The sequence below is a fragment of the Copadichromis virginalis genome, linkage group LG13 (assembly GCF_057382275.1).
Source record: "Copadichromis virginalis isolate Kocher_CV1m ecotype Utaka linkage group LG13, C_Virginalis_male_GT1.1, whole genome shotgun sequence".
Classification (NCBI taxonomy): domain Eukaryota; kingdom Metazoa; phylum Chordata; class Actinopteri; order Cichliformes; family Cichlidae; genus Copadichromis; species Copadichromis virginalis.
The window spans coordinates 25469141-25491913 of NC_140630.1; the positions used below are offsets into that span (position 1 = coordinate 25469141).

The 22773-nt window shown below is 41.0% G+C and overlaps 1 protein-coding gene across 5 annotated transcripts in view; it reads left to right on the plus strand.

Moving 5' to 3' along the window:
- ate1 (arginyltransferase 1) overlaps window positions 1–8593 on the plus strand; it is a 51680-nt gene extending 43087 nt beyond the window's left edge. For 4 of the 5 annotated variants that reach the window (XM_085478204.1, XM_085478206.1, XM_085478205.1 and 1 more), the window contains one exon: window positions 7255–8593. In XM_085478204.1, coding sequence (XP_085334330.1) covers window positions 7255–7433 — 179 coding nt within the window. In that variant the 3' untranslated portion in view covers window positions 7434–8593. Of the gene's footprint in view, window positions 1–4769; window positions 4997–7254 lie in introns of all 5 variants that reach the window. The other variant, XR_014923627.1, reaches the window with a different exon arrangement.
- The last annotated feature ends 14180 nt before the right edge of the window (window positions 8594–22773 follow it).

Sequence of the window (22773 nt, forward strand, 5' to 3'; positions counted from 1 at the left end):
TATAAACCTATGTATACGTACCACTGATACACTCACTACATGATTGACTGTTTTGTTTTTTCCCCCTCTTCGGTTTAATTTTAAAATGTTGGCATACTTAAAGCAGTTCCAAGAACATGACTGGTTGAAGGTACAGAGAGCCAGCCATGTCCTGTTTACTGTGGCCCATTAATCTGCATCACCAAACAGGCACCAGACAGAAAAGAGCCACCGATCAACAGTAATAGGAGATGTGAGCGGACATGAATTTGATTGTCAGATAGATGGAGACTGATACATGGAGGGGAAAGAGAGTGAGTAATAGAAGAATAGATGGAGGGAGAGATGGGGGACATGTGATAAAAATATTTTTACAACGAAGGCAATTGAAATGATGGTGGCTGTATGCTCGCACCCAGAGAGAGAAAAGTGTAATAAAATGGAAGATGGATTGATAGAGAGTTGGAATGAGAAGGAGCGGTATATGAATGTTAAACAACAGACGTGGGGGTTTGTTGTAGTGACCTCATACTTGGAGAAGAAAACCAACACAATTGATGAAGGAATCTCAGTCCGGATCAGATTGTGTGATGAGGAAAAGTTTCCAAGCAGATAGTTCACACTCTGTAAAGAAAGTTAATCGAAACACATTTCTTAAGGAAATGAGGATTTACTTGCTAGCGTTGGTCGTTCAGTTATATAGTGAAAACAACACGCTCGGGATAAATAAGAGTATTTAAATGTCAATTAAAATGTTAAATGACAATGTCTAGACAGGTCATTTATAACACTGCAATTAACATCTTAGCCAGCGGTTGATCTGACCTTTCGTTTTGTTCCCAGTAGTCCTCGGCCTTGCACAAATTACTGAGGACAAAATCAAGGTCTTGGCATTACCATTATTCACAGTGAGCAGTTTATGTTTGTGTGTCTGTGGTTCTTGTGGTGCCTGGATTCCTGCGTGGACTGTTGATCTTGGACAGGACTGGGCATTATTTCAGGCCTAGCTGTCCAAACGCAGTGTCATTACATTTCAGTGCTAGCTGTCTTGCTGGTTCACTCTCAGGTCTGGTGCCAAGCTTTGTGACTGAACTGTAAAAAGCCAGACTAACAGTAGTGTGGAGGGTGCTGTCCGCTTTAGAAATACATCCAAGTGGCGAATAAGTCAGCAGGTCAACCTATTTTGTCATTGTCACTTCAGCAGTATGTCACACAGTTGAGGTTTGTGGCCCAGTTCTTTGGCTAGTTCTTGTTGTGTGATTAGATTTTTGGACACAAATAAAGACATGCTGCAAATAGTTTCTAAGTGTTGGGAAAGTCTTCACTGTTCGTTTAGGAATCTGCTGTGGCAATTTATGGCAGCTGCTGGGCCACAAAACTAAAATATTTGTGCGTATGTCAGTGGTTGTGACATGTACTCTGCTCTGATTGATTCATCTGCTTTCACACAAAGCAAGACTGATTACCAAACTATGTTTGTCTAGTGTGATGGTTGAGCAGTCAACTGTCAATAACAGGGTTCAGTGCACAGCCTCTTATTTATATACTGGGAATACTGAATTTGTCTCCATCAACACTGGTGTCACATTCTGCCAAAAATAAACATGTATAGTAATATAATTACTCTGATCAATTCAAAGAAATTTGACTTTAGCCTATTCACATGGAGATCTGTTTGCCATTACAACTCTCCTTCACTTTATTTACTTTATTTATTCACTTTTTCCAATACCATTATATTATACTCGGTCGCTACTATACAGTAATCTTGTCTTTAAAGCAAACCCGCCTATAAGCCGCCTCTCCTGTGGTTGGTTGCTGCTTGGAGACAGAATGTTTGAACTGACATCACACGGAGACTTGAGTAGAAAAAACTAAAAGAGAGTACGTGGAGCAATCAGCTCTTTCACCATAGGGACTGTTTGCATCACACATGCTGACCTCATTATTTTAAGCTTAACAGTATAAAGACAGAAATAAGGAAAATCGTAGTAAGTCCACTTTAAGAATGTGGTCAAAACATCCTGTCTGTAAATGGGAAGGTTAGGATAATCATGTATTACATTTACTATTAAACCAATAATAATAGTATTATAATAATAGTATACTATTATTATACTTATGAAGTGCTTTTTTTCTCTAACTGGGCGACCCGCTCTACCTCCTGAGCAACAGCCAACCAATACACAGACGTCCCAGGCATTTACTTTTTTAATTATTTTGATCTTTTTACTTATTTTATTATTACTATCATTATTATTAATACATTTGCTGTCCTATCACCACCACCATACTTCTACCCATAACCATTAGACAAACGACCGAATCCTGAATTATATAAACTGTTAATCAGGTATAGCTCTTTAAATCTTACTGATGAAGTTAAAGAAAGATTTAATTTTCTTTTTTAAATAATTTTTAAACATAGATGAATTAAAATGGAATATTTGTGAAACAAGCATGGCAAATATTAAGATTATTTTCAGAAAAAAAAGTTGGAACAACAGATAGTAAAAATAATGTGTTGCTCGCTTGTTGAGAAGAATGTGCTGGTAGTTGGTTAAAATCATGTTGCTTGATTTATTTCCATACCTTTAAAGAGTCGGTGGAGAAGTCTAAAAATCAAGTCTCACCAAAATAATAATCATACTCAGTGTAACCTCTCTATATAGCTTGAAAGCCAGAACCTTAACCTCCGGCCCCCAGACAAAGGTCACTGTTAGTGTGCTGGATATGTGTTTAGACTGTAAAATGTGACCAGGTTACAGTGCTGTACTAATGAGGTGTGTAAAGACAGCTAATCTAAAGTTTACACAGCTCTCTTCACATCAGACTCACACTGATGCCTGTTGCTGACATCTTGAGGGCCCTGGGACCTGGGGCAGGTTGGCTCTTAAAATGTATGTACACACACACATACACAGAAGCTCACTGTGTGCAGCACATATCTGTGTCTCACACACTCATAATCCGTGTTTGCCTAACAGCGGGAGTAGTAGGGGCATTGGCCGCTAAGCAGTATAAATATTTGCCAAAATACGTGACCCAAGTAGTCACCCCTTGAACTGTAAGTGCGCCTGGCAGCCACTAACCCACATGCACAAAGTTACACATTGCATACACAAACCCAACGTTGTGGTAAGTAAAGTGCCAGCTGGTATTTCACAATGTACTGTTCTCTCTCTCTCTCTCTTTTTGTTTTTTTTTTTTACCTTTCGTTACATCTCTGACGCACACATTCACAGCTTTGCATCAAACTGATAGTCTCTGTGCTTTCAGTGCAACGAAGTGAAGCTAAAACATTAGCTAGAGGCGTGCATTCTAGCCTGATGGTAGCCAGCCATTACCCCCAAGTCTCTTGTGATTTACATGATATTTCTAGCTTATGCCACACGTTCATATCTTGTCTCACTGTCATGGCCACTTTGCTCTGCTCTTAGGCAGGCTTTCTGCTCCTTAGCCTGACTAATGCACGTTTCCATTCAGGTTAAAGCCTTTTTTTTTCCAGCAATACAGGAATTTCTCTTCCCGGAAGCCCTTCTTTTGGTGCTTTAAAAGAATATTTAAGTCTTTTCATTAGTAATAATAATAATGGTAATATCCTTTATAATGGAAAGATATCCTATTGTCGCTTCGGTTCCTGCGATGGACAAAAATTCATGGTCACCGGCAGGGATTCAGGGTCAGCTGCTAACACAGGGGCTTGAACCCAGGTCTTACAGTCAAAGAGCAGTCTTCTCAGCACACTACAACACCCTTCTGGCCCTTTCCTTTTCAACCTTTAGATCTTCAACATTGGGTCAGAAGACGTGGTCATAACCTGATGGCCTGCCTTTGACCAGCATCCGGTGTTAAGCAAGTGTTTCGAAAGTTTGAGATGGATGGGAAGAGAGAGAAGCGTGGCGGGGTGTCAAGGCCCGTAGCCTCAGCCTTGACCCTCGCACTCCCTTATCCGACCCTCATCACTCCTCTTCCCCCTGACATTTGAACTCCAGCCCGAAGGAGCTGTGACCTCAGAGTGGCGTGTCACTGAACGTCCGGTTGGCCTGACAGGAACAGGGTCTGGAGCCACTCAGAGAGAAGAGAAGAGACACTGATGCAGCCAGAAGTGAGTGAAGAAGAAAAGGAAAGTTGTTTATGTGAGGAGCGGATGTTTGGATTGCCTCGAGTAAGAGAGAAAGATCTCTGCTCAGTATTACTGTTTCACTTAATAGGCCATCTTCAAGCTTCATGCTTCTCTCCATGTTTTCCTGTTTAATGTAAACTCGTCAGTATCTTCACGAGGCGACACTGTTGGACAAGTGTAACTTTGTAATAACTGCAGTGTAAGTGGACTGTCACCGTGATGAAGAACATGAGGAGGCGGCGTGTCGTGAATGGCCCGAAGGAAGCCGAAGAAGCATCAGATGTTTAAATCTTTTCACTTTGATTCCATTGGGACACAATAATCCTTCACGGCCCAAAATGTTGTTCGTGAGGAAGTTGCATAACATGTTTACATCTTTTTAAAATCAATTTTGCCACCCGCTGTGTTAAAACCTAGAGCTGGTATCCTTTATTTAAAAGTTAGTGTCAGCCTTCCTTCAATTATGTGACTCAGCAGTTTCTCGAGAAGGGTGGAAAAGACAGTAGTTGGGGCATTACTGAGCAGGGAAACGAGGCTAATAAATAAAACATGAATCAACTGTGTGGAAAATTCTAGCTGAAGTATGAGAATATCTAAATGGTGAAAAAGCCTCGGGGCTTTATGCTTCTAACAGCTCTCTTCTTTCCCTTGGCTTGTTTTTCAGGTAGTTTGTGTGCAAGTTAGATGCCAAAGTTGTAGATAGATTGACATTTTGATCTCTGTACGCCACCACAATGGACTGAAGTTAGGCAGTTGAACTGAGAGGCACTTCAGTCAAGAAATGGTCCAAAATTCCTCCACATTGTTTTGGACGCTACTCGAGCAACTACAGGAAACATCTGATGGACGTAGTTGCTGTTAAGAGGTTCTACAAAATACAGAAACAATCTGGTAACTTAACATATTCATTTTACATTAATTATAAATAACAGGATTATATTTAATACTTGGATGCAATTCATTTGGTTCAGGTCTAGAAGATGGTCAAATGGACATCACTAAGTAGGCCTTTACTGCAGGTGCCTTCAGTTGATGCTTGTTCGCGCGTCTTACGGCAGGTTTTCTTTCCCCCGATGTCCTGTCCATGCAGCTTTGCATGGAAATACCCAGAAACTATTTTAAAGATCGTCAAACATTTTATTCTTATATAATGACGTGTCAAAATTCATTAAGGGTGCTAGGGAGGTCATCAGATGTCATCTTTATGGGTGAAAGAGTTCAGATTCAAAATTCTACAAATGTTCCATTTCTTTGCCTCGCTTTCGATTGATTGATTGAATGTGAGCATATGGTCTTCATGTTTTGTTTTATTTTATTTTTTCCTTAAACATTTTGGTTTTGCTTCTCTGACCAGTAGATTCCTTCCTTTTTTATCTGGAATCCACCAAATGGGTCTGTAGGCCCGTTTTGTTTTTCAGCCCTAATGAAGGCCTCCCTCACTCTACAAGTCATTAGACCACATGTTGAACATTAGCCAGAACAGCCACAGAATGCAAATACAGCACTTAGAAACAACTCTAGACATATTATTACCTTGATTTGACCCGAAAGAAATAACAACAGTCCACACCTGGCCTTGAAACCGCTTATCAATGAATTGTCCGATTACTTACGAGCCTGTATAAACAGACGGAGAATTTAATCAAATGATTTTAATTCCTAAACAGTTAATGTGGTATTTTTTGCTACGTATTTGTGATTTTCACTTATTGTTTATCCATCTGAAGTTATGCGAATATTTAAAATGTCCCACTGGTGAGTCTTTTTGCTTGAATCTTAGACTTTTCCTTTGAATCTGCTCTGCCGATTAAGCCATCATCTGTCTTGGCAGCGGTTTAGGCCTGAAACATTGTAACAGATTACTGCAGCTGAGGTTGACTCGTATTGCTCTCAACAAGTCTATCATGTCTAAACACATCCGAGGTCCAGTTACAGTGCTTTTTGAGTTTCCTTTTTTGTAAATGTAAGATTTCTTTTATAGAAAAGACTCACTTTGCATTTTTTTTCTCCCTGTTGTTTTTCCAGTTGTTGATGTGATCAGGTTGTATTTGGCTGTATTGCAAATATTTTAGAAATTAGTCAGAGATATGTGTGCTCGCATCTTCTTCACCAGCTGCTCAGCTGTGAGCCACATGGATGATGTCAGTGGAGTGATTAATTGTGAAGCCCTTAGTTCTCTTAATACGACATCTACTTAGGCCTTTTTGACTGATGTGCCTGACAGGAGAGTGCGCTTCACTCTGCTACCTGCTCCAGAGTTGTTTTTTCTTTTTCCTTTTTTCTCTAGGTTTCCAGGTCAGGATTGCTTCAAGCAGGACACTTTTAATGGATCAGTTGTTATATGCAGAGTATTTAGGGGAGATATGCATTTCAGAAGACAAAATAAGCATTTTGCAATTGTTTAACTAGTAGACTACATGGTGTGATAATGGACTAAGAAGATAAATAAAAGCATTTAAGAGTCCTACTTGTATGACTGCAACATTTATTGGGTAGTTTCTGACACAAGAGACTTGTAGATGTTCCAGTGCATTAAAAAAAAAAAAGTCATTTTCTGACTGAAATGGGAAGTTTATGAGTGAGGCTGAGGTAGAGTCATACCTCTGTACAGTATATTTGGCTTTGCTTTGCTCAGTATGTACTCCCTGCTGTGCTTGGCTCAGTGTCTCACTCCTGGAGGCGGCAGGTTTAGTGTCAGTGAGGGTCAGTGTATTTCAACCCTTTTTTTCCACATCTGACTCTCCAGAGAATCATTCTTAGCTTCTGCACACATACACTTTAGAGATTAGTAGTGTTTTACTGGTCCATCAGAGCTGTAAAAACACTGCTGGCAGTGTATGACACAGGACCTAATGAGATGCTGAGTTTGGCAAGCCAGCAGGGAGCAAGGCCCTGTAAACAAGGCCTGCTAACTAGCCTGCTCACGCACCACTTTGACCCCAGGTTTAGGGCACAGAGGAATTAAAACTGAAGGAGGGGGGGGGATGTTTTCTGCTCCTCCAACACTTTCTCGGAATAATGGTGAATTTCTGCCAAGACACTCAGAGGTTAACTCAAACGAGCGAGGGAAAATAAGGACATTGTTTATAGTGCTTGATGTGTCTACACTGGTCCTCATTATGTTCTCATATGTGCCTGTTTTCGTCTAGGAGATGCTCGGGCCGTGAGGGATTTGGGCAGAGCTCTGGTGCTATACAGACGGACTGTCATGCCCTATGCAGCCTACTCCCGCAAACGCAAGGGCTCCAGCGACGAGATGGAGGTGCAGCAGTACGCCAGCTTGGTTGGCCAGGACTGTGCTGAAAGGATTTTGCTTTATCGCTCGTAAACACAACACATCATATTACCTTTGAATAAACGTAAATACATACTCCCTCGGCTGTTTATGTATGTCGCTGTTTATGAAAGTGCTTTCTGACGCCTATCCACGTAGTCTCACCGTGCTTACCCTCCTGTATATGCTGACCATGCAGCAGCCGATGGCAATCTACTGCATGTATGGCCTCATTCACTTATTCATTTATGAGTTCTATTTTTTTTAATCTGTCAACACCACTGTTCTGGGTTCATTCTTTTTTGTGTGCACCATTTTGATTTACTACATGGACAAGTTCATTAAATGGATTTTTTTTGTAGGAAACTATTTGGAATATATTCAGTGTATTTGCAGTACAGCAGAGAACAGAAAAGAATGTGTTATTCTTTTATTTTCAAAAAACGTTTCCAAAATTTCAACAAAAAAATTCAAAAGTTCCTAATTTGCTGTAACTTTTTTAACAGTTTAATGGTGCATATGGTCAATGAGAAGAAACTCAATTAGAAAATATCAGGCAGCAGAGTAACTGCAGCTACACTGCTGCCTTTCTCTCTTATGTCACCGTGGGATGCAACCATCTCGATTGATAAAACAAACTCAGTTTAAGCTCAACTTGTAATAAATTTGCTTTACATCTGCTATAGCTGAGGTACAGCAACTGGTGCAATACAAACACACACAAAAAAACAGGTCTAGACATAAACAGATGAGCCAAAGAAAAATTTATAGTGAACAGATTGACTAATGCAATCATATTCATGTACCCTTACGCCCCTATCGCATATCCTCCCTTTGACTTTTTTTCTTTCTTTTTGGCACCTCTCTTAATTGTGTATGCTTCAGTGCTGATCTGAAAGAGTGTTTGACTGCACCCGGGTTCGTATCAACATCGCCACTGACACTCACCAAGCATGCTTTTTTTTTTTTTTGTTTTTTTGAATGCCTGGTGATTAAAAAATTTTCTTTTATTATTATTGGTATTATTATTTGCATAAACTGCGTCCCAAAAAAATTCACCTCAGCAAAGATTTTATCACTTGAGTTCATGCTTGAGGTCAAGCAAACAAGACATTGTTTTCAATACTTTTGATTTTAAGTGTTGCTTTTCTTTTCCTTTGAATGTTGACTGTTATTTTTGATGAAGTTGAATAAAGGAGTTACAGCCTCCCTGATTGGACTTGATGGCTTTTCTTTGCATGCAAATTATGCAACACAATGCCGATTCCACTGGCTGAGAGATTTTTGGAAACATGTCAGTAACGTGTTGAGTCGTTCAAGTCTCTTTCTAAACTGTGTTAATTTTCACACATACAGTAGTTCATGTGTGAAAGCTTATATCTCCTGAAAAGCACATGCATACCCAGAGATAAGCGCTTCAGTTGGACTTCAATTAGGCAAAGCAACAGGTGTTGGATACATGAGCTGGCAGAACGCAGATGTACATGGCTTCTTACCGCAAAAGGTTTTCGCAGCAGTTTGACTCGTGGCCTGACCTGATAGCAGCCAGGGATCTCGTCTCACAGCAAAGCACGTGTTGTCGTCTGTGCTGTAAACACAGGAATCTTAACTTGATGCCATGGCACGACAGGTTTATGAATCTCACTTAGTTGGCAAGATCTGCTGAATGTAAGGCAGGAACGTTGTGCAGTAAGAGAATCTGCAGATCTTCCTACAATCTTAATACAAGGCTTTAATGTGAGGATAACCAAGTAGTGTGTGTGCTACCCCCATAATCCAGATAGGTAACTATCCTCCTTGTTCTAGATACTCACCTAGAGTCACATAATCACTCAAATGAGTGAAACTTGTAACCTTAGCCCGTAAGTGTCAGCTTGACCCTGCCGTGGAGCTGTGTGCACGATGCAGCTCTGCTCTCTGGTGTGGCCCGACACGGCCCACATTCAGCCAGCCCACTTGTCTGCACCCAATCTTGAGAAAACGATGTAGAGAGTCAGTCTCTCCAGTTTAAACTCAGCCTGGGTTTAAGAGCAGCCTGTGTCCTAAGGAATTAAACCAGATTGACAGGCTAATTCTCCAAGAAGGGAACACTGACGCTGGCTAGTTGCCACTTTGGATTCAATGTTTCTCTCCCACATTAGGCATGCTCCCCCCCACCCCCTGACCTTAATGTGTGTGCACACAGGCGGACACACACACACACTCTCTCTTGGCACTGTCATAAGTACTTAGTCTTGGTGGACGCCACACATAAGGACATGTGCCAGTGCTGTGGTGTACCTCTTTCTGTCAAAACAAGTGGCCTAGACCAGTTGGCTGTTTTATAATGAGCCCATAATACACAGTATGGCAGGGTTTGGAGTTTGTGCTAATATATAATTGTGTCACTGTTCATAATTCTTATTAAGCACGAGGTTTGTACTGACCACACTCTGCTGCTGAGAAACTGTTCAGCCAAAGGTCAGCATTCAAAGAATAAGGTCTGGAGAAAACGCTTTACCTTCATACCAGACCTGAGTCACAGTGATGGGTTAAAAACTCTATGGTTTATTTAAGACGCTGATGGTGCCAAATGGTTTTGGGTTTGTCATGCCGGAAAATACAGAGAGTTCCAAAAAAGTCCCAGAACGGAGAAAATGACCCTGAATTAAAGATAACATTTAAACTGGAAAAGGCCACAAGCCTGAAGAAAATGGAAGTGGATGTAGACTTCAAACATGAAACTGAGCAGAAATGTTGTAAACGGCAATTTCTGATTAATGAACCTACACATCATAAATCGTTTAAGACTTTTAAAGGAATAAAGTTTATTATCATACAGCAGTCTTTCAGCACCCATCACTCCCGTGTTCCAGCAGCAAATTATGACACCCTAATGGAAATTTTTCACATTAGAAGCTTGGCTGATTATGTTAGAACAGCACGACCATGGTCCAGATGACAACAACACAACTGTTGATGGTTGCACCACAGTGGGTTTGAAATTTAAGGCTTTCAGCTTTAATCTAAAGCGTTCAATCAAAGTAAGTTGTTATTGTTTTTATTCATAGTCTCCCATTTTCTCAAATTGAATTGTTCAAGTAACTGACAGGCTGTTTCCCCATTCATTCATGACAGATTAACCAGATTAAAAATAACTGGAGTTGATTCCGAGTGTTGAACTTGTATTTGGTAGCTGTTTACTGAAACTCTCAATATTATGTCCAAAGACATGTCTGTGTAAGTGAGACACATCTTTAACCCGAAGAACCAAATAAACTTAAAAAGAAGGAATGAACTGGTCAGCTCAGCAACCTCAAAAGGTGCGAAAGACCACAGAGGATGACTAAAGTGAACGATCACAGTTTCCATGGTTAACAAAAGCGCTTCATAACATCTTACCAAGTCAAGGAGGTCTCGAGGCGATAGGTGCATCATCGTCACTGGTTACACTCGAAAGACACCTTCATCAGTGAAAGTACAACAAGCTGTACATTCAAGAACAAGAAGACTAGAGCAGACTTCCAGTAAACATCTAAAAGAGCCAGTACAGATGTGAAAAAGGGAGAAAGAATTATCTCGTGCCAGAATGATGGAAAAAGTGTGGAGGAGAAAACTAGATTATAAGCCGAAGCACACCACATCATCTGTCAAACATGGTGCAGGAATTGATACAGCATGTATGGCTGCCAGTGGAACAAAGCTAATAGAGTTTACTAATGATTTGACTGATGATAGACGTAGCATAAGTACCATACTGCAAACCCAATACCTGCAATCAACCCCAAAGAGTAATGACATACAAAGCTGAAAACAGAAAACCCAGCAAACAAGCAGCACTGAAGGTGGCTGCAGTGAAGGCCTAGCAGAGCGTCTCATGGGAGGAAACGGTACTTTGAGATCTCTTTTGGGTGCTAGACTTCACGAGGTCATTGACTGCAAAGAGTTTTCATCCAAGTGCTAGAAACAAACCTTACATGTAAAATTATGTTAGTTTCTCCAGTTATTTTGATCCTTGGAAAATAGGGGTGTACAATTCCTGAACAGTTAATGTTAAATATTTGTTAACGAATTAAAGAGGAAAGAGCACTTCAGTCATATCTTGACTGTTTGATCTGAAATCCAATGAGGCGGTGTGAAGAGGCAAAACTGAAAAAATGGAAAGATTGTGCTGGTTTGTGGATGGAGCGGTCGTCACGGCTGTATGAAACATAGTTTTTCCTGCATTGAAATCTTCTTTTAAAAGGTAGTTAGCACTGTCGCCTCTCTTTTTTTGAGACTTTAGACATTCAAATAGCGAAATGAATCCCTTTGCTATTCATTTGTTTGTTTTTATCTTTTTTTTTTAATGATCGATTGGCCTTTTTAATGTAGAGTATACCAGCTACATGCCAACGTTGATAGTCCATGAACCTTTTAACTTGTGGATCCCTTCATTAATCGTTAATGCCATTTACATGTCTTTCAAAAACGAGTACATTTCAAAGTGACCGCAAACCTTCGAGCAGAAATGCCAAAGATGGAAACAACTGTAGCTGAAGTTGTGGGACCAGAATTAGTTGAAAGCTGTGCACCGTCCTTGCGTTATGAAAGCAGTGGCCATACTTTGTAAGTTTAAGCTCAAGTAAATCAGTATTAATTAGATGTTTTTTTGGCGTCTTTTCCACAGGAAAACCATCCTACTTTTTTCCACTTGCCGCTATTGGCTGATGGTCCCTGGAGGTATTGTGGTCAGATGAAAGAGGATGTGTCAGCGTGAAATGGTATGGGAAGGAAAAGCAAGTCTGAAAGTGTGGAGAAAAAAAAAAGAGAGAGCCAAAGCCTAACCTTTTCCCTTTTTTCCGAATGTCTATTCCAAAATTGCTTGAGGAATCATGTCAGAGAAAATGGAATAATATCCTTCAGCTGTTTACGTAAATGCCTCTCAGTGTTATTTGCTTTTGAGGTAAATAAGAGGGAAAACGTGTTAAGGAAAAGAACAGATTTGATCTTTTTTTAAGTGGCAGTCATAGAAATTGCGCCAGGGGATGGAGCAGGGGTGGATCTAAAAGGTAGGCATGGACTGACCCCCTTGAAATCTGAATTGATGTAAAGTAATTTGATGAGACACGTCCTCAGAATTCTTTACAGTCTAGCAAGTTGTTGTTATTTGGTTTTATTTTGTTGTTAAAAAAAAACAAAGCACTATAAACAATTTGAAGTTGCTATGGTAACTTGCCAGTTACTTGTCAAAATTACATTTCAGCACTTTATACTGACATTACTTTCTGTGGATACATGATCAGCCTTTATTACAGGATGCCAGCTTTTTTGTCTATCTGTATGTTTCATCCAGAGGTTGATCATCTTCTGCCTTTGCAGTGCACTTAATTAAACTGCATCATGCGATTGTAGATCTTTAGGTTATGCATATCTACTCTTTACCTTAATATAATGTTTCTTGTTACACCTTTTTGTATGTACTTTGACATCTAACTGTAACAAGTTGCCTAATGTCCTGACTAAGGCATCATGGAAGTTATCCACCCCCCCGAAAACCCCATTAAAAAAATTGCAGAAACGTTCCAGGGACGGAGATGAAGCATATCCCTCTTCCACCAGCATCTCCTGCATGTATGAGTAAACCAGGACTGTGTGTAGTATCTGAAACAGTTATTACATGACTCTGTCTTCCTGTTTGTAAATTTGAGACTATCTGTAGGCAGCTAGCCGTTTGATCTCTCGCTTTTTTGGTCCCTCGCTCATCTAATCTTTCTGCATTGCATGCAAGCTTTGTTTCGTTGTACCCGGGACAGAATGTAAACACCGCCTCTGCCCACAGTATGTAGCATGTGTGTGTGTGTGTGTGCTGTGTTTACTCCTGATGGTCCTTGTGTGTGTGGGCTGCTTGTTTAGATTGGCTCCCCCATTAGGACAGTGTGAATTTACATGTTACATGTTTTCATAGTCCAATCTGTCCATCATTTCATATGCTGTCTCTGTGTGTCTTTGCCTCTTGTGTTGTTCCATTGTAATGCAATCATGTATTATGAGAGCGTGTTTGTACTGGCACCCACGCTAGGCTCACCAGACCAGCGGAAGCTCCCAGCCCAGAGGAAGTCCAGGGCTTCTTTGTGAATGAGGCCCCCTCCCGGATTAAGCGTATCGCACCCTAAATGCAGGTCTTTTCTCCTGGGGATTATCTAAAGGCCTGGGGGGGCACCCACTCCCACTGGGGCCCTGTCACCCAAATTCAACACACTGTCACCGGACCTCTCCCTAGTCTCTTTGGTAGGATACAGGACATGAGGGGAGACATTGTGCCCCAGGAGACAAAACTAAAGTGATTAGAGTGTGTTATTAAGGGACCATAGAAAATGCATTTTGACATGGTTTGATCCAGGTTGTTGTTGGACATGGCAAAAATATTCACACACATCAGGTTGTTGTGTACATACAGCATGTTTAGGAATTTTGGTGCTGAGAGTAAACTGTTTAAGCTCAGGTGTTTTATTTGCAAACTAGATGAAATTCACTGCATGTGTGAGGCACTCTTGTCGAGGCAATGTGCGCTCTATAATGTTATAAAGGAAAAACATAGACACGTTACAAAAATAGTTGATTGCTGGCCAAAATGGGACCATTTGGTTGGACAAGAACACTAAGCACTAAACCAGATGTTCTCTGTAACTTTAAATGCAAATGCCGTTCTTTTTGGCGGGAATCTACTGTAAGAACATTTTTCAGGTTCAGTGGGGGAAATAATTATTTGATCCCCTGCTGAATTCGTAAGTTTGCTCATTTCCAAAGAAATGAACAGTCTCTAATTTTTATGGTAGTTTTATTTTAATGGTGAGAGAAAAAAACACATTACATAAAAGTTACAAATTGATTTGCCTGTCGTTGCCTAAAAAACATATTTGATCCCCTACAACCCAGCCAGAATTCTGGCTCACACAGATTGGCTGTGTAGCACACAGATTATAATCAATTCATCAATATATTACGTATAGATACTCCTGATCTCTGTTCGCTATGTGTATAAAGCACACATGTCCACAGAATCAATTTCTTCCATTCAGTCTTCTCCATCCACATGGACAAGACCAAAAAACTGCGAAAGGACATCAGTGATAGTTTGTAGATCTGCACGGGGCTGGAGTGGACTACAAGACCATCAGTAAGAAGCTTGCTGAGACAGCCGTTGGTGTGATTTTTCAGAATCACCATCAGTCTCAGGAGCTCCATGCAGGATCTTGCATCATGGATTGAGGATGATCATGAGACTGTCATGTGAGGCTGTGTGCAGGCAGGAATGGTGGACTCAATGTGCCGAACTCAAAACAGCTTTAATGCTGAACTCGAATATAACAAAACTGAAAATACAAAATAAACTTTCACAGGATGTCAGACAGAACACACAACATAGGATGAGGGGAGATCGCAACACAGACAAAGGAAAACACAGGGATACACAGAGGAAGCAATCAGGGAATGGGAGACAGGAGGGAAACAGCTGAGGAAAATCAGGGCTGACGAGACAAAGGAAGCAAAACCAGATATATTAACATGAGACACGGACTTTCAAAGTAAAACAGGAAACATAATACAGAGATGTGGACTTGACAAGGGGATACAGCAGTAAACAGAAGGCAGAACTCTGACAAAGAAACCAAAAGACTAGAAATGATAAATAAAGGCAAAATCAAAGTACAATAATAAGGAAAATTCAAAACTCTGGGTCGACCACCCAGGTCTCCTAACAGAGACAGGTGTTGGATCAGCCCAAAACAACGCAAGAGAAGCTCGCCAATGATCTGAAGGTACCACAGTCACTGGGAACACCACTGGCAACACAATACACCGACTAAAATCTTGCAGCACCCACAAGGTCTCCTTGTACAGGCCCGTCTTAAATTTGCCAGTGTACAGCAAAATGATTCAGAGAACTGATGATCAGTCAAACCTTGAGCTCACACACTAAATTAACAGTTTGAACAGCCACAGTCATGACATGACCTGCTCTCCTTCTCTACACATTTTACACTTTGCAAAGACATCCAAGTTTGCAGGACGTGACCATTTTCAGCCACAGGGGCCTTTTCCTGCAGAATGAGGCTTTTATTTTTTATTTTTTTAAGTACATTTTGCTGTTAATATTTTGAGCACATGCAAATTTGTTTGATAGAACAAAAGATTCATCAAATCATTGTCTAATAACAGTTGATCAGTGTGCACTGGCCTGAGAGAGAGAGACGAGAGAGGCCCTCTGTTCTTAAAGTGCTGCTGTGCAGTCGTGGAGACACAGATAATGACTGCAGGGAAATAAACTGTCATCATATAAAACCCCCCTGATATGTTAGTGTTTTTACTCGACCCCCTGTTTACCCCCCCCCCCCCTCGCTCCCCATCATTGTCTTTTTTTCTTCTTTCTCTGGCACAGCTATGCATCTCTTTCTCTCCGAGAAGCAGTCATACATATTCCCACTGGCATTTGAATACTAATGCGTCATTGTGAATAGAGGAAAACTGTCGGGTGGTGCTAGGATTCGACCCACCTCTCAATATGTGCGCTGTCTCCTGTGGGGAATCTAAATCTTCTTTCCCTTGCTCTCTGCCTGCCGACTCAATCTCATTTAAGTCCACTTGCAGAAACTTCCCTCTCTGTGCATGTCAGCCGCGCTTTATTATTTCTAGAAGTTCAGAGCAGACGGAGCTGAAAGTCCCAACTAACACAACGCCTCTTTTAAACTTTGTTCCCCTACCTTTTCTTGGCTCATGAAAAGCTAGCACAGCCAATATTTGCAGAGCTCTAAATCTTCACCCCTTGAATGCTGCTGTTGTTGTGGAGGGCAGCTCTTGGCATAGTCACGGCAACATGCCGAGTCTGGTGGGTTTCGGGATGGGGGCTATAGAGGAGATCAGAAAATAGAAATGCACATATGTACTTATAGAAGTCTTAGCAGCCCAATTGAATCCTGTAACACGGTTTCTCCTGTTATTGTTATTCCCGATGGAGGTGTGGCAGTAAACTATACATTTCACACTCCACCACTTCCATGCAAGTGGTGCAGAAATTCCATGTTAATATCTGTAATTATTTCAACTCACAAACCAGGTAAGTATTTAAACTGTCAACTTACTTTGCCTGCACAACAAACACCTCATTCCTGGACTTTCCTTACCTATTTAACTTACACCTCATTTCATGCTCTAAATGCAGTTGGCACTCAAATCCAACCAATAAAGAGTACAGCCTTTCCATCGGCCTATAATAAGCCTATAATATCTTTATAAACCATTTTCCACTATTAACAATTGTTTTTATGAGTACGTTTTGACTAACTATGCAAGTACTTAATGTCAAAATGACAAAAATGGGTTTTGTTACAGTACAAGTATAAAAAACAATACACACTTGGATACTTGTGCTCGACCATACCCTTATGTTAATCGTAAAATTCTGCAACAAACACCAACATTTAAATAATGAAATACATTACCAGCATATTATTTGTAGGAACCAAAGTGTTATACACTTATATAACTGCAGGGATCACCTCCCCCTTTCTTTCTCCTCATCTCCTCCAAGTTAAAGAATCCACACATGAGCAGCCATTCCTGATTAGCTACACATTCAAGAAATGTCAGAAATGTTTCATGGGCCTTGTCTAAGCCCAACTGGTGCAGTCAAACGTCAGTAAAGAGCTGTTAAAGCTGTATCACGTGCACTGCCAAAGTTTGGTTTGGAGGATGAGCCATCTGCTATCTTCTACTATATATTTTATGCATCCAGGAACCATGTGTAGATGGAGCAAATTGAGTGTTTTACTGAGAAATCACATAACGGAGCTGAAATCAGTCCATCATTAATAGTCCGACCAGCTGAACTCCAGTTGACCGACAGCCCGTGGAAATTTCTGCAAATGTTGACATTTGCAGAAATACTTAACTGAACAAATATTTTTATTTCTGGGTACAGGCTCGCTGTTAAACTTCAGGGCTCAGGGTAATGGTGGCAAAGGGTGCGGTGCCCAGCGGACAGGGAGGAGACACAGGCGCACACAGTGCTGTTCTCAGACTGAGTCTGGAAAAGAATTCAAGCTCAAAGTCAGACTGTAAATCAAAGATGGGTGAAGAAACCATGCTGTCACCCATCTGCGGACTTTTGTTAGAAGCTTCAACGTGAATGTTTCGGCTGGTGCCATCTTACTTCATCTATTTATTTATTTTGAGCCATAAGTTATTTGCAATATTTGGATGAGAGCTGGAATTCTAAGTTATCATCGAAGGGTGGCAGGTGTGGTTAGCGAGCAGCACAAGCAGAGATACCTGCTAATTACATTTAAGAAACATACTAAAAGCAAACAAACAAGCTGAGAGGCTCAGTTCACTGACTTTAATTGATTTGATTCAGTTTAGTTTTATTTATGTAGCACCAAAGCACAACAGCAGTTGACTCAAAGTGCTTTATGTTGTAAGGCAGAGACTCTACAATAGCCCAGAGAAAACCCCAACAATAAGACAACCCCATTTAAAGCAAGCACTTAGTGACGGGGGAAGGAAAATGTCTGTAAGTTACTTTCATTGCTGATATTTGGACATTTTAACATAGGAGTTTAACCTCCTAGGACCTGGCGTCCACATATGTGGACATTACATTTTGGGTTATTTAGACCAAAATACTGAATTTTGCTCTACAAGGGCCTGATATCCACTTACGAGGACATTATACTGATACTGTTCTACACAGCAAAATCTCCAGTGTTAAATTAACACTGTCTATATGGGTCCACACCTCTGAGTGTTAAATACAACACTGTTGAGTGTTAAATTAACACTTTTGACAGTGTTATATGTTTAAAAGTAACCTAGTCAGTTTTGAAGATTAACAATGGCTAACACTGAGCAGTGCTGGTTTTCTAACTGTCACGGTCGCAGTGGCAGACCGTGTGGAGAGTGTGTTGAGGACCCAGGTGCGAACACAAGTGAGGATACGGGAGTGCACTTAAACAAAAGCGAGCCTTTTATTGTGGCTGATGATCACGAAAGAAACAAACAAGAATGAGGGCAGCACAAGAGCAGTAACTAAACAAACCTAAACTGGGAACAAACTATGCTATGGCTGGGGATACAAAAGACTGGGCATGGAAACACGGAGGGTGGGAACACAGACGACGCGACACAGACTACATGAAACACAGAGACTAAATACACAAGAGGGATGATCAGGGGAAGTGGCCACACATGGGAGCACAGCTGACACAGATAAACATAACAAGACATGGCAGGAGTAAACAACACTGACGGGAGACTGTCAAAGTAAAACAGGAAGTACACAGAGGTGCAGACAGGAGGAGAGAGAGCACGGGGAGAACACAGACATAACGGGCTGGGGAAAACATGGATTAAAACACAAGGAGAGACGAGGGCTCACAGATACACAGGGGCACACAGGGGGTAACCAAATAAGGAACATCTTAACTAAATAACCTAGGAACCAAGGCATAAATAAGGAACAAAATACAAAACACAAAAACTAAGAATACTGGGCCAACATGGCCCAGGACCATGACACTAACAATGGAAAATAACTCAAAATGTTAGGAATATTCCAGTGTTAGAAAACCAGCACTGCTCAGTGTTAGCCATTGTTAATCTTCAAAACTGACTAGGTTACTTTTAAACATATAACACTGTCAAAAGTGTTAATTTAACACTCAACAGTGTTGTATTTAACACTCAGAGGTGTGGACCCATATAGACACTCTCCAGTGTTAATTTAACACTGGAGATTTTGCTGTGTATCAAAATTTTAAACGAATATCCTCATATGTGGCTCTTATTTTTCTTAAAAACAAAAATAAGGTAAAAAAAAAAAATCTGGTAATTCTTTGTTTTTACATTCATCAGGCCTCAATGTGACCAAATATCAAAGAGAAATTAAAAATGCATGCCGTGGAAGGATTTGGGTCTTAGGAGGTTAAGGGGACTGACTCGCTTTTTGGAACTAGCTTCAAGTGACCGCTGGAGGCACTAAAGTTTTTAGCACGGCTGTGTTTGCTTCCCTTTCAGCCCTGGAGGTTGCCCCCTGATTGGAGATCAGTATCCGCATGTAAAGATTTTCTAGAGACAATATTGGGAGTAAAGAGTCATTTGGAAAATCTGCTTTGAAAAGACTTTAAAAACTCTTCAAAAAAAAGCGCTGGAGACTGATTTGAAACAATAAACATTTATTTAAAATGTCCACTGCTGGGAGCTCAGGTAACAGCCAGCGCATCACTATAAACCACCATTGTATTAAATGCTTTGGTTGATGTGGTTTGCTTGGACAGCGTGTGCGGAGAGAAAATTTTTGTCTGGGTTTTGATTTTGTGGTCGTTACACGGCGCCCGTATCTTGAACCAAATATGGACCCAGTGGCCAGAGATCGCGCTCACTCTAAAAGTCAGAGGCTCTCAGCCATACTTAGATAGAAGGAGAGATTCACTGATCCCAGAAATCCCCCGTGGCATGCAGCCTGGCCCGGTCTCATCCAGCCACTGTGGCCGCTGGATCGGGGCCCATCAGTGGCTCGCAGAACTGATCAGCACAAACTGTTCCACACTGCTGGAGTTGTTGAGTGTGCGTGAGGGTGCCGGCTTAAAGCGCTTTCTGCAGGTTTATTGCTTACTTTGCTGATGCATGATGGGAGAATCGCAGACTATTCCTTCATGCCAGAACTCATCCAAGTCAAAATGCGGCATTAAACAGAAATATTTCTCCACTACTGACTTAAGCCCCTATGTTCCACTGTGCTAAACAAAGACAGCATGGGCCAAAGTCTCGTTCAGCAATGTTTCCAAAGACCCGTGCTCAGGTCAGCACATGAAGCCACAGAGAAGAGAGCTGTTGGCAGAGGGGATTTCTCAGAAAATATCCCCTCCGCTGGTTTGCAAGCCACAAATCCAGGCTTTGGCACGAGAGGTTTTTGCTGAGCGTGCTAAAAAAGATGGTAGCGGATGAAAAAAAGGGGAGGAAAACAGTACAGTGGGCTACAATTCAAATGAAATGCAGATTCTGTATGTATGATTTGTGTGTGTGTGTGTTACAATTGAAGAAAAAAAAAGGAAAAGATGAAAAATGGAGAGAAATAAACATCACTGGGCTGGCCGGCCTCTTGTTTCATTTGGCGAACTGAGACTCAGCACCATTACAGCCCAGTCATTATCCAGGAATCCAGAGTTAGGAAAAAGAAAACCAGGCCTTTCCTTCCCCCTTTTTCTCCAAGTCCTCATCACTTTCACTCAACCTCTCTTACCTTCGTCATTGTGTACTTCATTTTGCTCTTTTCTGTTTCTTGTGGTTCTTCTCTGTTTAGTCACCTCTCCCTGATTTGTCATGTGCATTATCTATTCTCTCGACAGTGCTTGAACTCACTTAGAAGCCCTTAAAGCAGCACAGCATTGCTGCATAAATGTCTTTTTTTGTCAGCCTGTTTGGGGTTTAAATAAAATCTACTGGTGGTGCAAGCTTGGATAAATGTAAAAGTTCACCACTTATTGTTCACAAGGCCCTCTGGAGCCAAAACCGTAATATGAAGAATAGTATAAGAAAAACCTGATCCGCAGTTCTGCGGGAAAGGAAGTGTTTTGGGCTTTGGTCGTGTTATTAGTATTATTCTTCGAGAAGTTAGTTCCTTTCTCGTGGAAACGCAGAGCCTCAGAGTGAGCCCACATTGGTCTGTGGCCTCTGGGTTTTACCATTCAGTAAACAGAGAAGGGAAGAAGATGGTCTACGCCACACATGTAGAAAACCCTGAAAACTTCAGCGCTTGAATCAAAAACGTCTGTGTGGAAAAGCTACCGAATCCCTGTGCCAGCTTCACCACACAGGATACAGCGACTTAGTGTGAGAGTGGAGGAGAGGAGAGTTGGGGAGGATGCACTGATGGGGTAAAAAGCTGAGATATGGACGATGTGTCCTTTTAACCTGTAATAAATTAAAACCTTCAGATTTATTTTCATTATAAACAATAACTATAATAATAGTCATTGGTATCAGTTGACACATGTGGATGGAGGCAAAAATCACAGATAAAGACAGAGGCCGTCACCCACGACCTGCATTATCCCTGGTCACCACACTGGAACCAGGCTGTCACTGCTCAGGAAATTACCCTCACAAACTGAAACTTACTCACAGAGGAAGACATATTCATTATACCTTTAAGATAACACCTCATGTGGCTCTTTCAAAACACTTTTTTGCCATAGTTTTTCCACATTAACCAGTGTGTGTGAGAGTACTCGCTGCTCCTGAGATTATCTCATCTCCTGACAGAACGCTGCCTCACTCCCTCCCATAAAGACTCCTCTTAATTTTCCCCCGGTTCTTTAAGGCAGCTGGTTTTAGACAGGGTGAGATGAATTCCTGGCCCGCTAGGGTGACTTTCCATCACACCGATGCGTGTACCTCCAGACAGAACTGGCCTCCAGTGGCTGGGATGCTCACCCCCACAGTCTTCAATCTAGGAGTAATTTACGAGGCTTCGGTCGAGTGCCTCAGATCATAACAAGCCCAGACAGATTGAAAGAATTAGAATATTACTTGTGGCTAATCTGTTTGCGAATAGGTTACAATGGGAATTTTGGCAATTGCATGGTTTTAATAAGACAGCGGACCATAAACTAACCATAGGAAAACAGAAAATCTTTACTATTTCACAATTAAACTAATAAATGTGTCTTGGAACTTTTACTAGTACTGAAAAGATTTCCAATCATAACTCAACATATCGCTGATAATATGCTGCAGTTTTTAAGAATATTTATACTTATACGGGAAGTGAATTTAAGAAAAATGAAGTAAACCAGTAGTACAAATGCCTTGAATCAGAATTACACAAATTTAAGTTCCCTGTTTTTGTAATTTACACATGTGTAGTGTTTGTGAGCCAAAGGGGCAATCTTACACTTTTGGATCTGAAGAACTCCACTTACACTTATACCTTAAACTTAACAAGTTATCAGTAGCATCTACTCATTAGCTCCTTCTTTTCTGGTAAGTTCATAAATATATATGTAACCCTGGTTTTCTATTATATTTGTAGCCTCCAAGGTAAAACCCAGTGACAACACTTGAATGATTCGCTATGACCACCAAAGTATTACCACACTGTGTGCAAACACATAGCACCAATGCTTGTAATGTGATGTAACTGTAGTTCAGCTGCAGATCAGAGATCGTTTAAGGATCACACACACACACACACACACACACACACACACACACACACACACACACACACACACACACACACACACACGGTGCTTACAACAGATGCAAGCTTCATAAGAAAGTCGTTTTATTTTTCACTGCTCAGTTTGACCAGCGTCCTTTGCAGTTGTTGTGTTTCCAGTTAGCTGTGCACCAATGTGCAGAGAGCAGCTTTATG